The sequence below is a fragment of the Lissotriton helveticus genome, chromosome 2_1 (genome assembly GCF_964261635.1).
Source record: "Lissotriton helveticus chromosome 2_1, aLisHel1.1, whole genome shotgun sequence".
NCBI classification, from domain to species: domain Eukaryota; kingdom Metazoa; phylum Chordata; class Amphibia; order Caudata; family Salamandridae; genus Lissotriton; species Lissotriton helveticus.
This window is the reverse complement of record NC_136059.1, coordinates 363,038,838-363,054,308: the sequence shown is the minus strand read 5'-3', so window position 1 is coordinate 363,054,308 and position 15,471 is coordinate 363,038,838. Positions and strand designations below refer to the sequence as shown.

Here is a 15,471-nt window from a genome sequence, read left to right as displayed (position 1 = left end):
GGGGAAAGGGAGAGAGTATGGAAAGGAAATGATTATGGACCCCAGTATTTCTTGAGCAAGTGTAGTTTGAGGTCTTTTTTAAAGCTGATATAGGAGGGGTTACAGCACATGTCTTTAGGGAGAGCGTTCCAGATGCTGGGGGCAAATCCGGAGAAAGAGCGAGATTGTGTGGATTGCTTTTTTGTCAGGGGAGGGACAAGGAGTAGGGCATTGGTGCTTCTTAACGGACGTGCGCAACCTGCTTTGTTGAGTTTATCAGTGAGATATAGTGGGGCCTTTTGGTGAAGGGCTTTGTGAGTAATGCATGCCGTCTTGTAGATGGATCTGACTTCAATGGGCAGCCATTTAAGGGTCTTAATGGGGAGATGTGGTCAAAGCGTTGGCAGTCGGTGATGAGCCTGGCTGCCAGGTTCAGCACAGATTTGAGTAGGGTAAGGTGAACTTTTGGGGTTCCGGAGAGATAGCATTCGCATGGTCAATTTTCAAGAGGACAAGTGACTGGATGACCGATTTAAAGTCGTCAGCTGGGATAAAGGGTTAGAGTTTCTTGAAATGGCGTAGAGTGAAGAGCGCGTTTTTTGAGGAGTTTTTTTATGTGGGCCTGGAGGGTAAGGCTGTTGTCAATGGTGACGCCAAGTGATTTTACTGAGTTTGATAAGGTGAGCGTATAGTTGAGGGCATTGAGGTCAGTGATCCATGTTTGGATAGGAAGAGGGTTGATTTTTTGGAGAGAAGAGAATAATTTCCGTTTTGTAGGATTGAGTTTGAGGTGGTTGGAGTGCAATAAGGATTAAATGTTAATCAGCGTGTTGTTAAGGTGTAGAACATCATAGTGGGTTCTGATCTTATAGTACAGTTGGGTGTCATCAGCGTAGAGGTGGTAGCTGATTCCAGCTTGTTTTAGAATGAGGGTAAGGGGTTCCATTAAGATATTGAAGAGAGAGGGGGAGAGAATAGAACCCTGGGGGACGCTGAGGGAGACGGGAGTGGGAATAGAGAGGCAGTTGTGGATTTTAATTTGTTGTGGTCTGTGTTGGAGGAAGGAGGAGAACCATTTAAGTACCAGGCCATTAGGGCCAAATCGAACTTTGAGTGCATTAAGCAAGGTGGGGTGGTTAATAGTATCAAATGCGCCAGAGAGGTCGAGGAGAATGAGTAGGCAGGTCTCAGAGAGTGATGGATATTTAGTATTGCAGTTTCTGTACTGCAGCCTTTCGGAAGCCGGATTGTAAGGAGTCGAGGAGGTTAAAGGTGTCAATGTGTTTGTCCAGTTGAAGAAGGGCATATTTTTCAAGAGCTGTGGAAAGGAGGGGGAGGTTAGAGATGGGGTGGAGATTATTAAGGCCATTAAGGTCAGCATTGGGATTTTTAAGAATGGGAGTGATTTGTCCGAGTTGGAGGGAGGAGGGGGATACAACCCGAGGAAAGGGAGGAGTTAATGATGGTGGTCCAATAAGGAGCAATGATGTGCTTTGGCTTCAGAACCAGGTTAACAGGGAGAGGGTCTTTGGTGTCTGAGGATGGTTTAAGTTTAGAGATGATATTCGAGACTTCAAGATTAGTAACGGGGTGGAAATTGTGCCAGAAGGCATTGTTTTTAGGCTTGGAGTTTGGACTCAAGTTCACAAGGGGGGATGCAATTAAGATTTCTGGTCCATTTAGGTGTCTTAATGTTATTGGTGTCATGGAAGGGAGCCGAGGTTGCAATGGAGAAAAGAATGAGGTGATGGTCAGACCAGTCGATGGGGATGATGTTGGGGAGAGAAGCCAAGTCGTTGTTGGCAATGATGGTGTCAAGATGACCCTTTGGAATGGGTGGGAGAGTGGTAGAGTTGATTGAGTTCATTAATCTCAAGAAGATTGGTGAGGAGGTTGACTGAGAGGTCATCAGTCACATTCCAGTGGAGATTGAAATCTCCAAGGAAGAGATTTTTGGAGTTGGAGAGAGACGATTGAGTAAGAAGCTCGGATAGTTCCTCCACGAAGGGAAGTGGGTCACCAGGAGGTGGTAGATATTATGTAGACGAATCGGGGGAGAATCTTGGGACTTAAGTTCGGCTTCGAGGTATTCAAGGTGTTGTAGCCGGGGTTCTTGACAAGGGACAGTTGAAGTTCATTTTTTAAAGATGATCGCTAGTCCAACCCCTATTCTCTCAGTTCTGTCTTTTCTGATGATAGAGTAACCCGGGGGGGGAATAGTAAGTCAAGGATAGAAGTAGAGTGGTCGTGTGCCAGGTTTCCGTGAGGAAGGCGATGTCGATGGCTTTGCGAAGGATAGTTTCTGATATTTTGATTGTATGCCAAACAGTCGAACTGCAGTTAAGGGGCATGCAGGCACGGGTTTATGGATCTCTTTGGGGGGAAAGCGTGAGTGGATGGTGGTACGTTGGGCTGGGGGTATGGGGAGACGGGAGAGGAGGGGAATCTGTGGCCCCTATATAATGGGAATGTTGGAGCTAAGGAGACTGTAGGTGAGGGGTTTAGGGAAGTCTGTAGGAGGAGAGCGTGAATGGATGGTGGTACGTTGGGGTAGGAGTCTGGGGGAGGGGGGAAAGGGGGAATCTGCAGGTCCCCACAATAACAGGAATGTTGAAGTGAGGGTGGGGAGGGACGTTGATCAAGGAATTAGGAAGGTAGGAGTTGCAGAGGTCAAGGATGTCGGGAAGAGGTGAGAAGACTCGAAGTACGGAGGGACCTATGAGTACGGCGGCCAAGGGGTATAGTGTTCCATGGTTTGTGATTAGAGAATTGGTGTGGGTCAGGGAGGACGGGGTTAGAGTTATTAATGAGGGACTTGGAGTAGAGGAAGTTGAAATCTTCTCTCAGCCGTGTGAGTTCAGTCGTCAAGGTTAAGAGGTTGCGTTCAATGTTGGACAGAGTCAGGATTAAAGTTATGGCGGGATATCCCATGTATTTTTAAAAGCATTGCACAGTAGGAGGCAGCGTATAAAATCATGACCCGTTGGTATTATACCCCCTGAGGCTGCAAAAAATGTTCCCCGGTTTCGCTTCTCTCTGCTGGCGATGTCAGGCAGCTCAGGGTATATTCGTGCACATATGGTGGTCTTGCCCACTCATAAAGAATTTTGGGAAAGAAGTCCTGAGCCACATTAGGGAGGTTGTGGGGTTTCCCATACCGAGTGCCCCGGGGGTAACGATTCTAGGACTCCGTCCGATGTCCCTTAAAGCCATGACACACTCGGACTGGCGCTTGATCTTTCACATGTTTACTGTGGCAAAACAGGTCACAGCCCTTCACTGGAAGAAGGCCTTTGCACCCCCGTCCTCGGTGTGGCTCACTCGTCTATGGCATGTCATGGCAATGGAGCTCCTCTCTCATAGACTTACCCACACCAATGCTAAATTTGAGCACACATGGCAGACCCTAGTCTCACACCTCACTCAACTGGAACATGCCCGATTTGTTCCTCCCCGCTTGCGAGCTTTCCAGCTCTTTGCCGACCCCTTACTTACAAGGGGTGAGCCCTGTGGGGACGGTCTCTAGTGTACCTTTTGTTATATAGTATTCAACCTGGGTTGAGTTCTTTTTTCTTTGCTCCGCACCCTATGGCTATCTTTTGTGCACCATATCTTATAGCCTCATTACTGTGGACCAACAACATATGCAATGTAATTTGCCTGCTAATATCTGCCTACTGTTGCTTACTATCTGGTGAATGCTGATGTTTGTCCTTTTTGTATTGCCTAAAAATTCAATAGAAGAGATTTAAACAAAAAAGCACAAAACTCACCACAAAGTACTAAAAAGTAGCAGAGGCACAGCAGAGGCCATAGCAGAACTTATCCCTTTTAACTGAAAGAAATCCTATTCAGGGCAGAAAACTATTTACCACTTGCCCCTTCTAATGAACCTGTATACCCGACTTACTCTAGTTCAGTGTAATGAAAAGCTTTCCGAGGTAGGTCAAAACATAAAGGATATCACATTATGGTTTTCTGATAGTTATTTGTTTGGGAGCTCCATTGCCAACACAAGAGCTCTGATCACCTTTCTGTTTTACCATAAAAAAGAAGGGTGATTCAGCAGGAGATTTCAAACAATGGCGGAATACACTAGCAATTCACCAGTGAATGGGATTTTGTAAATGTAGGGTTCTGGGTCCATAATAGCATACATTTTTATAAAACAGAACCCAAGCTCGAGGATTGTTATTGAACAGGCAATTTCAAGTATAATGAGGGAAGAAATGCTTCTTATTAATCAAATATATTATTATAAATCCCAGGATGCAACTAAATTAATGATTTGGAAAGTGCAACTAAAGAATTCGCAGGGTGGGTAAGATAAGAAGTTACTTTCAAGATCACCAAGAAAGGAGATGGTAGAACAATAATGTGATGACAACATGACACTCATATGGTTCAACGGATTCTTGGGTTACGTTATGTCTAATATGACCTTCATTATACAATTCTTAAATACGGTGAATGCACATATGTGGATTATTTTTGACACATGTGGTCAAAAACTATATTTGTTGGGGTTTGCTCTTATCATATGCGAGGTATCAATGACACATACTAGATCAGGATTATTTTGGACAACTGTAATAATCTACATTTGGCACAAGTAACCCTAGTCCAGAAGTTTCATATAGTACACAAATCTGTGACTGTGAGTGCCTGTACAATGAACTGTCTTTTAATAATTATTCATTAAGGGCTACAAGGGCCACAGCAGATGAGGTTAATTCAAAGAAGATAAATAGGGTATCTGTTTCTCTGTCAGATTATTTCATTGCCTGACCAAGTCCCATAGTGATAACTAGGTACGGTTTAATAAAATTTCTTCTACTCCCATGAGCCTATACAAAGATCTTCTACATGACATGTTTCTCACTCTTCACTGGTAACGGACCTGAACCTCCCACTGCTTGAAAACATTGTTTCTGAAGGTAGGTCAGTAAAAATGGTCTTAGAATTTGTTCAAAAGCAAAGTATCTTAATTTACAAAAATAAATCACAGGTTCAGTTACTCCACAGGGGCACAGAGGGGCAGCAGCAGGAAGAAGCCCAAAACAGCAGGTGAGAGGATCCTGAGAATGGCACTAGAGGCTACTTAGCAAGTGGCACATTGTGATAATCGAGACTAAGTAGCCATATTACCGGCTATTACTGCACTCACCTCAACCTCCACCAGGGCAAGCTTTCCATTTTACACAAGCTTAGTAGGCCCTGGCCCTAACATGTAATTTATACTTATTATGCGAAATTTTAGATGCATTTGGATAAAAATACTATTGTGTGAACAATGCAAACAAGCAGAACGTGAGAGGCTGTTGTTTGCAGCACTTGTGTTTGTTACACTATGTAGTAGCACAAAATGTGTCCTCTCATCCAAAATGTATATGAGAACGTATTTCATGGTAAAAAATAGAGCTAAATGACACATGTAGTTCAAAGATGTTTCCCAAAATGTCATGGCTTTTCTCTAAAGGAAATTATACGATTTTTACATACCCCTAATATTTAGCAGCACCTTTGAACGGAGACTCAAATCTAGAGTATGTTTCTGTAATACATTTATGTAGTTTACAAGATTAGTTTAAAATGCAAATTAAATCCGGTGTGTTAGTGGCAATACCCAAAAGTTCAAGTTGTAACAGGAAACCAATTTTTAAGACGAAGGTCTAGCTCAAGCACGCAGAAGCATGCACAGCAGACCAACAAAAGACGAGTATATGTTCTTGGAAAAAATAAAAGTGATTATAGTGAATGTGTATTAGCAAAATATTGATACAAATCAACGGTTCATATCATTGCACATGTGGAATTTGTCTAAATTCATCTGTAAAGTATTATCATCTGATAGTACTCACTTCAGTGACTAAGTATTTGTGTAGACATTTTTGCAATAGGTCTCAAATTAGAAAAAACAGATCTGAAAAGACAAAAGCTTTTTCAAACAACTGTTTAAAGAAGTTGTCGAAAATGTTTCCAAAGGTTCAGTGTTTATCACGGGACAGTGCTAGGATTAGATTAAGGGTTCAAATCTATGTTCTGGTTCATGTTTAGAGTATGGGTTAGCATAGAGGTAAAGACCGAGATAAAATCTTGATAAAATCCTCTCTAATTTTTTTTTTTTTTAAAGATGGGAAAATATAAGGGTTAGTCTCTGGTTCACATGTTCGGGCTAAGTTTACTGTAAAGTGGAGGCTAATAATTCTGTGTTGAATTCGTGTTGGTAATTGGACTAAAATTAAGATGCAGCCCACGTTCAGGCTTAGTAGGATATGGATAAAAACAGTTTTTGTGCAAATAACATCCTAGGTTAATGTGCAAATACCATCCTAGGTTGTCATTTTTGGCTTCATGGATGATTTTTGAGTGAGAGATTTTAAATGTAATGGGGGGTGGGATTATGCAAACAAATGTCAATAAAATTCACTTACAAGAAATATGTACAGATACTAATTATTTGTTCTTTTGCAACTTCTAAAAGCTCCTAGTAGTCTTCATGGTAGCCTGCGGTGGAACAGTGGGGTTGCCGGGAGCTTATGTTCAGAGGCTGACAGAACGGCTACATTAACAACACAACAGTAACTTACCTGGGCCTGCCACGGGTGGCTCAGGTTTATGAGATTTTAAAGGATCAAGACGATCTTTTTCCAGCTGTTTTCTTGTACTTCGTTGACGAGGCTCCCGGAACATTGGAAGAGCATGAGCTGCAAAGGAAAAGAACCAACATCTCTAGTTACTGTAAGAAAAGAAGTGAGGAACCATACTTCAATTGTATATTTCCTCTTTCTGTTTAGTAACATAAAAATACCTATTTTTTTTACCCCTTTTTAAATGTAGCGAGTTACTTAGAACACTTCCCAATGAATAGTGCAGTATTGCCATATAATTATTTACTGAACAGTAGTTAATGAACATACATTTCATCTGCACGGACTACAGGGTGATGCTGGAGCTTAACAATGTTTGTGCTTGATGTCTGTAGTCGCCCGTAATTCTATGACCTTATTATCTAGAACATGTTACAAAAGTCTGCATTTTTGACATCTTCAACCCGAGTTTATGATTAAGAAGTGTTCAAGAAAAAGAATGTGAGTAACACCCAACACAGGCACACACAAGTAGTCGTTCATTGCATGCTGGCAATTGCCACCTACCTGCCAGGCCCTAAAAACCATTCCCAAAATTCAATTTACATTCGCCACACTGTAAATAATCTATAACATAAATTCGCTCTATCCACATTTCAGGTGTACAGATCTCCCTCGAAATCATCTCTCCAACCTTGTCGCACATCGCGAACCGTCAGGATGGCCGTGAAGGAGGCCGCATGACCATCAGGAGGCTGCTGGTGCCTCTTCTACAGCTGTGCAGCAAGTAGTGCCAGCTGCACCGTTTAGGCCTTTTACAACTGCGCAGCAATTAGTGCCAGTTGCACCGTTTAGGCCCTTTCCAGCTGTGCAGCAAGTAGTGCCAGCTGCTCCGTTTAGGCCTTTTTACAGCTGCGCAGCAAGTAAGTGCCAGCTGCTCCACTCAAGCCTTTAACTGCTGTGCAGCAGGTAGTGCCAGCTGCTTCACTAAAGACAATTTTATCAGTGTAATCAGTTTTGTTTGTTTGCGTTATGACTCACGCTGTTGTGCCAGCAGCCTGGACATTATGGACTATGCATTCAGGACATCTGTGCCCCCCTGATGACTTGGCCAGGGAGTCTCCGAGGCATTTAGAACGACAGGCCATACTTTGATGGAGGGCCCAACAAATACCCACCCCACTTCCCGGACGACACATTAGTTCTGACTTCTTCACCCAACATCGGGATTATGTGCCTCCTTCTTGCCCTCTTACCTATCATCACCACAACCTTCCTAGTAATACCTGTCTCATTTCCCCCCCACCCTCCTCCAGCCCATTTTCCCAACATGGCCACCACTCGAGTTAAGGCTGGAATTAACTGCTATAAAATAATTTATCCTCCCGGCCAGACCAAAGCCTCAGCAAAACGATTGAAACACTATTGAATGTTTCCCTGATTCCCTTTTTGTTGATCAATGTTACAATGGTCATCTTGGGAGGCTCAATAACGACTTCATCTTCTTCACTCACGACACCCCCTCTTGGTCCACAAGCTTTTATCATTCCCTTAACGTCACCTCCTCCTCCTCCATCCCTCATGGCAAACAACAAAAAATTTCCCCCTCTGCGTGCTTCGATGGCCACCTCACTATCTCACTCTATAACAACGGCACTGTCATGATACAAGGCAAAGATTCCTGTCTCTCGCTCTTTGACCACCTCTTCCCCTCCCTACTCCCCTCCTCTGTGACTGTGTTTTCCCCTAACTCCTCACCTAGCTACACCCACTACTCACTCTCTCCTCCCCTGATTCCCCCACACACCATTAGGGTGCACCCTCGAGAATCACAGGCAGGCACTCTTCCCTCCTTCTCCCCTCCGATTCCTCCCCCCTCACAGTTTGCCCCCTCATTTTTCACTTCAGCCTTACCTTTAACGAACACGCTCCTCGCCCAAGCTACACCATCACGATTCCCCAATCTCCTCACCTCACCCATACTCCTACCCGTCACCCCCCTTTTGAGTCCACCTCTTCTCCAAACCTCTACCCAGGCTAACCCTCCCTACGCTCAGCTTATTCCTCCATCCCCCCCTCTCCTCTTCCTCCTCCTCCCCCCGGTTTTCGCCCCAATTTCCCCTCATACCCACTGCATCTCTCTTCTCCCACCCTATTCTCCAGCTATGCTGTGCTACCCCTTTTCCCCCTTTGGTATCCCTCTCCACTTCCCTCCCTCGGGCACAATAGAACCACTCCCCTTCCTCAATTTCCCTTTCTCCCAACCCCCCTCTCTCGGCCTGATGCCCGTTCCCCTACAGCCACTTCCTATCGATGACAGGACCCCTTTGACCACCTCCCCTCTTTCCCTCCCCAACCTCCCACATTCCCATGACCCCACTCAATCCTCCCCTCTCCTTCTACCATACCGCTCGGATCCGCTCCGATCTTCCCCTAAATTTGTCCTTAATTCCTTTCCTTCCTGCAACTCCAACAAAGACAACTCCCCCTCCGCCTCCGACGCACCTACTCCTACTCTCAACCTCCACCTTTCCCCACTTTTGAACCCTTCACCCCAACTCCCCTCCTCCACCGCAACCTCTCCCTGCCCTCCTCCTCCAATTCCACCCCCTCCTGTCCCCTCCAATTCCACCCCCTCCTCCCTACAACCACCCTACAACCCCTGCTTTACCCTACTCTCCCTGGAAAATAAGCTAGACTCCCTGATCACCTTGATCTCCCAGCTTGTAAGTGCCATGTCACTTTTAAGCTCCAAGTTTCCCTCCTTTCCATACACCCCCATTCCTTTGGATAACCCTCACCATCCCACGAGATGCACCTCGCCCCCTCTCCCTACTATAACTAAGCCCGACCCCTCAACGGCAAACGTTGTTATCTCACACAAGTTTTCGAATGCGACCCTTCCTCAACCTGCACCTCCCGATTACCCCATTGTCTACTCTATTCCGACCATCTCTTCTACCAGAACCAAGCTTCCACCTAAACCCTCCCGAGCTCCCCTGTATAAGTACAACATCCCAATCACCCTGCAGAGCCCAAGTACCCCATCACCAAAACAGTCTTGACAGAGCTGCGCTGTCTGCTCCACAATTGCAGATCAGCAGTAAAACATAAACTTGAAATCTCCGATACCATCACCCTTCACAAGGTTGACATGCTCTTCCTCAAAGAGACCTGGTTCAACGATACCTCACACTCTATCTTTGATCTCCTACTACCCACAGGCTATTCTATAGTCAAGAAAGACAGAACCGACGGCGTTGGGGGAGGTGTTGCAGTCATCTTTAGAAACTCCCTTCAACTGAAGGCTCTCCCTTTCAGCTCTTTCCGCACTTTTGAAGGCCTTTCTCTTGAGCTCCAATTGCACCATCGCTCACCCCTTAGATTCCATGTCATTTACCGTCCACCGGGTAGCGACCCTTCGTTTTTGGAAGAACTCACTGACTTCATCAGCGACCAATACTCGGAAAGTGACAATCAGACCTTTGTGGGGGACTTCAATCTCCATTGGGGCTCACCGCAAGACTCCTCTGCGAAATCGCTTGCCACCTTCCTCTCTACAAACGATCTTATACAACACTGCACACAGTCAACACACTCTAAGAGCTCAATCCTGGACCTTGTTATTTCCAAAGCAGACAGGCTTTCTATCACTACCCCCATTCATGTAGACTGGTCTGACCACCTTCTCATCCCATTCTCTCTTCACCTTTCACACTCTATAACTCTTGGCCAACCTAAGAGGGCTACCTCCTGGTTCCGTGATGTTAAAAATATTGACATTGGTTCCTTCTGTGAATCATCCATGTTTTCACTTCCAAAGCTAGACCCGAACCTAGATGTTGACGAACTCACCTCCCAATGCCTCACAGTCCTTGCAGTCGAAATCAATAAGGTCGCTCCTCTCCAAAGCAAAAAGGTTAGGCCCACTCCATCAGCACCTTGGTACAACAAATCCCTCTATGAAGAAAGGAAGCAGCTAAGATACCTGGAGAAACAATGGAGGCAAGCGCCCTCCACCGATAACTTAGCCACGCTTCGTTCTGCAAGATCCAAATACCATAAGAACATCTTCCTTGGGAAAGCGTCTCACTTCAGATCCCTCCTTGACTCTGCCAAAAATAGACCCAAAAAACTATTCGATCTCATCAAGATTCCTAACCACTCTCCCCCAACCTCCAAGCTGGAGGACTCTACAAAGAAAGCAACGGACTTTGCTCTATTTTTTTACGAAAAAGTGAAATCCCTTGTGGCTCAGGTCGCTCATCCTACCCCTCCTGAGGAGCGCAAAACCTCAGCCATTTGGCAGAACTTTGACCTCATCTCGGAAGATGCCCTCCTCAAATGCATCCTCGAAACAAAGCCCTCCAACCATTCTCTTGACCCCATCCTTAGTGCCATTGCTATCGACTTCTATTCCCGTTCACTGTCCTATTGGACCACCCTGGTCAACCTCTCCCTCTGCCAAGGCTCCCTTCCTGTCTCCTTTAAAACAGGGCAGGTCACCCCTCTGCTCAAAAAACCCTCTGCTGATGCGAACGACCTCAACAACTACCGCCCCATCACTAACCTTCCCTTTCTAGCGAAGATCACAGAAAGATGTGTTGCGAAACAACTCTCTCGTTATATCAAGGACAATGATCTTCTTGACAAATATCAGTCCGGCTTCATCCAAAACTGCAGCACTGAAACAGCCCTATTGCAAGTGATTGATGACGCGCTGAGGATACTCGACTCAGGGGGGTCCTGTCTTCTCATTCTCCTCGACCTCTCTGCAGCCTTTGACACTGTCAACCACAACACTCTCCTCAACACTCTGCAACAGAGAATGGGCATGGAGGGTAATGTGCTTAAATGGTTTGCTTCCTTCCTCTCAGATAGATCCCAAATGATCAAAATAGCAAACAGCCTTTCATCTCCTCTGGCGGTAGGTCAAGGTGTTCCTCAAGGCTCTATACTTGCACCTACTTTGTTCAACCTCTACCTAGAACCCCTGGGAAATCTCCTAAGTAAATCTGGGATCCACTATCATCTCTACACAGATGACACGGAAATCTACCTCAAGGTTGCCTCCACCCACGATCTCGCTATCCTTAGCTCAACTCTCGACTCCATTCAAAACTGGATGTCAACTCGAACTTGGGAGGGTGCCGCTCGAACTTGGGAGCAAGCAGTTCTTACCCACTCTGACCGGGACTGTGCCTATTGTGGAGGCTGTAGCGATTTTCACCAGGCGGAATCACATCACCGGCGCACCAGCGGGACTGCGAGTCCCAGGGATCCAAGCGGCTCCTCACACGCCGCACCTGGTGGCTCTTCCCGGCTGGCCGCGCCTCCTGCCTGGGAGGCTAAAACCGCGACTCGCGGCCCCCGCTCCGCGGGGGCCGCTCGAACTTGGGAGCAAGCAGTTCTTACCCACTCTGACCGGGACTGTGCCTATTGTGGAGGCTGTAGCGATTTTCACCAGGCAGAATCACATCACCGGCGCACCAGCGGGACTGCGAGTCCCAGGGATCCAAGCGGCTCCTCACACGCCGCACCTGGTGGCTCTTCCCGGCTGGCCGCGCCTCCTGCCTGGGAGGCTAAAACCGCGACTCGCGGCCCCCGCTCCGCGGGTGCCGCTCGAACTTGGGAGCAAGCAGTTCTTACCCACTCTGACCGGGACTGTGCCTATTGTGGAGGCTGTAGCGATTTTCACCAGGCAGAATCACATCACCGGCGCACCAGCGGGACTGCGAGTCCCAGGGATCCAAGCGGCTCCTCACACGCCGCACCTGGTGGCTCTTCTCGGCTGGCCGCGCCTCCTGCCTGGGAGGTTAAAACCGCGACTCGCGGCCCCCGCTCCGCGGGTGCCGCTCGAACTTGGGAGCAAGCAGTTCTTACCCACTCTGACCGGGACTGTGCCTATTGTGGAGGCTGTAGCGATTTTCACCAGGCGGAATCACATCACCGGCGCACCAGCGGGACTGCGAGCCCCAGGGATCCAAGCGGCTCCTCACACGCCGCACCTGGTGGCTCTTCCCGGCTGGCCGCGCCTCCTGCCTGGGAGGCTAAAACCGCGACTCGCGGCCCCCGCTCCGCGGGTGCCGCTCGAACTTGGGAGCAAGCAGTTCTTACCCACTCTGACCGGGACTGTGCCTATTGTGGAGGCTGTAGCGATTTTCACCAGGCAGAATCACATCACCGGCGCACCAGCGGGACTGCGAGTCCCAGGGATCCAAGCGGCTCCTCACACGCCGCACCTGGTGGCTCTTCCCGGCTGGCCACGCCTCCACAGACCCTTGGCTATAGAACAACGCCCCTAGACGCGCAACGCGGGACGCGCGCGGGCGGGCGCCGGGCGGGCCGTTCTAGGCCGTTAGAGGCCGGAAGAGACCGGACCGGGCCATCCCTCTGACTCCTGGCCTCTCCTGTTTTTGCCTTTGCATTTCCAGGTTTGCTCTTCCTGTTTGAATTACCATCATGGCTTCCAGAGGATCCCGGAGTAAGTCTGCCCAGCAGCACGCTAACACTCTTGAAAATTTTTTCTCCAAGGCTAGCGCTGCGGCTAGGAAAAATTCCACAGTGAAAGAGTCACTGCTTGAGGTGAATACCGAAAATCTGTCCCAGGAAATTCTGGTTTCTCCGTCTAATGATGCCAGTACTCCAATAATTCTTCATAACACTCACCTCTCACTCCTGGATAGCATTGATGAGACAATTGAGTCAGTGCTCCAACAACTCAGGACCCCGACAACCCAATCAAGGGACAGTCAGCACTTGTGTCCTTCCGGTGTAGTGGAAACCGAGTCAATGGAGGAGGGCCAGGCCTTACTGGCAACAGACTCTGTGGGTTATGGATGGTCTCATCCGCCGAAAAGGAAAAGGTCAAGAGAGATAACAGGCTCAAAAAGGGCTAAAGTGGATGCGACTACTCCAACACTGGATGCCAGCACGGATATGTCGGCATCCTCTGATAGTATTGGTTTGGGATTCGAGTCTGACCAACCAGATTCACCTTGTGTCACAGCTGAACCAGGGCGTTTGGGGCCATTCATATTTGGGGGGCCCCCACTCAACCCTGCAGATGCTCTAATTAGTTCACTCACAGTCATTTTTAAGAACTTGCTGGAACCGCTATCTATGAAATTAGACTCTATAGACGCTAGACTTACAGCCATAGAAAATGCGCATATGCGAAACATTTCTGGAGGGGGGTTGGGTGCAAGCGCACAGCTGGTTCCTCGAGAACCTGGGGGGAACGGTCATCTTACTGTTGAAACATCTACACAGTCCCAGACTGGGGTACTAACAGGAACTACAGTTAACCATGCCCCCCCACTTCCTCCCTCACAAACTCGTAGGCCTCCTATCCCCGCGCCAAGAAGATCTAAGCCACCAGTAGCACCTGAACCAAGGAGTGTGGGGCGTGATACTAATGTACCTTCTGGTCATATTACCAGTCCCAATACCAGGCGTAGGGTGGTTAATCTGCCCCCGGAGGCAGTGCCCTATACGGCAATAATGGTGGGAGTTCCTGAGCTCACTGGTGGTTCCAGAGAGCCGCAGGACTCACTTCGCAATAAGGTAATTAGTTGGCTCAATATTAACAGACCCCTCCCCCCCAATATCAAAGGAGATGTCCTAATGGTTAGAAGGATTCCATGGATTGGAGTCACTCCCAAGAATAGGGTTGGGGACTGTGTCATAATTAGCTTCAAAAGCCCACTAGTTGCTCCCTACATCTGCAACTGGCTGGTAAGGCCGGATAAGTCTAATATAGAACTAGTGCCACTCTCAGATTTTTATCCCCATGTGACTAACTTGCCCACGGGGAGGGAGCAGAGCTGGACTAGAGTGGGCTTTGCAATTGATGGCTCACGGTACAGACCCAAGCATAACCCAATCCCCGCTCTTGGTAACTTTGTTCACCAGAACAGATTTTCCTGCCTGGACCACGTCGATTGACCACAAAGGGGAGTTATACCAAAACACTCTGTAAAATCTCCCCATGCGATCTCAGTTAGAGGGGTGGACTTTTTCCACCCTGTAGCTGAGGTAAAGATCCAGGCTTTCCCCAATGAGGGGGGGACCTCTGAGGGATGTACCCAAGTGCAAGTGCGGGAACCATTCTACTCAAGCTCTGTCCCTATATTGCAACAGGAGGAGCGTGCTGTACCATCCATCCTGCAGCCTACCACACCTGGGCTGGGCGGTTTGGCAATGCACACTTGCGATACTGTGCCAGCACTAAGCGAAGCTCCCCTCCAACCCCAAGGCCTAGCACTAAGTGAAGCTTCCCTGCAATCCCGAAGTTCAGGGCTAGTTATCCTGTCATGGAACGTGGCGGGTATTATGAATAAGGTGGGTACTCCGGAGTGGGAGACCCTGGTCGATGGGAGTGACATTCTTCTCCTACAGGAGACGTGGGCAAGGGAACCACATTATATGAGGGGGTACGATATATACGAAATCCCGGCAAAATGGAATGGTAGGGGGAGACCTTCGGGCGGGTTAGCAATTTGTGTGGCATGCCACCTTGGGTGTCAGGTGGAGAGTATGGATACTCTCTCCCAGGACATCCAGTGTCTTCGCCTCAACTGGCCTGGCAAAGGGACTTGGGCAATTGTAAATGTCTACTCCCGACCAGTTGCTGTGGGCAATGAATCTTCCACCTTAGTCGAACTCTCATCTTTTCTAGGTCAACTACCTGCTGACCTGAAAATAGTGATGGGAGGGGACTTCAATTGCCACTTTGAACCACTCGAGGGTCTAATGGAGGGACCATTTACAGCTGAGGATGATTATTGGGGAGTCCCACCCTCCTCCTCGCCCCACCCTAAAGCATGGTCCCCGCTGGCAATACAACTCACCTCCCTTACTTTGAACTTTGCACTGAGGGCGAGCAATGGGCGCACTCCCT

General features: G+C 47.9%; 1 protein-coding gene across 1 annotated transcript in view; it reads right to left on the bottom strand.

Moving 5' to 3' along the window:
- Window positions 1-15,471, bottom strand: part of WDR70 (WD repeat domain 70) — a 1,775,496-nt gene that overhangs the window by 190,412 nt on the left and 1,569,613 nt on the right. Inside the window, exon 15 of the mRNA XM_078674977.1 lies at window positions 6,570-6,686. Within this exon, the coding sequence (XP_078531103.1) occupies window positions 6,570-6,686 (117 nt within the window). The remainder of the gene's footprint in view (window positions 1-6,569; window positions 6,687-15,471) is intronic.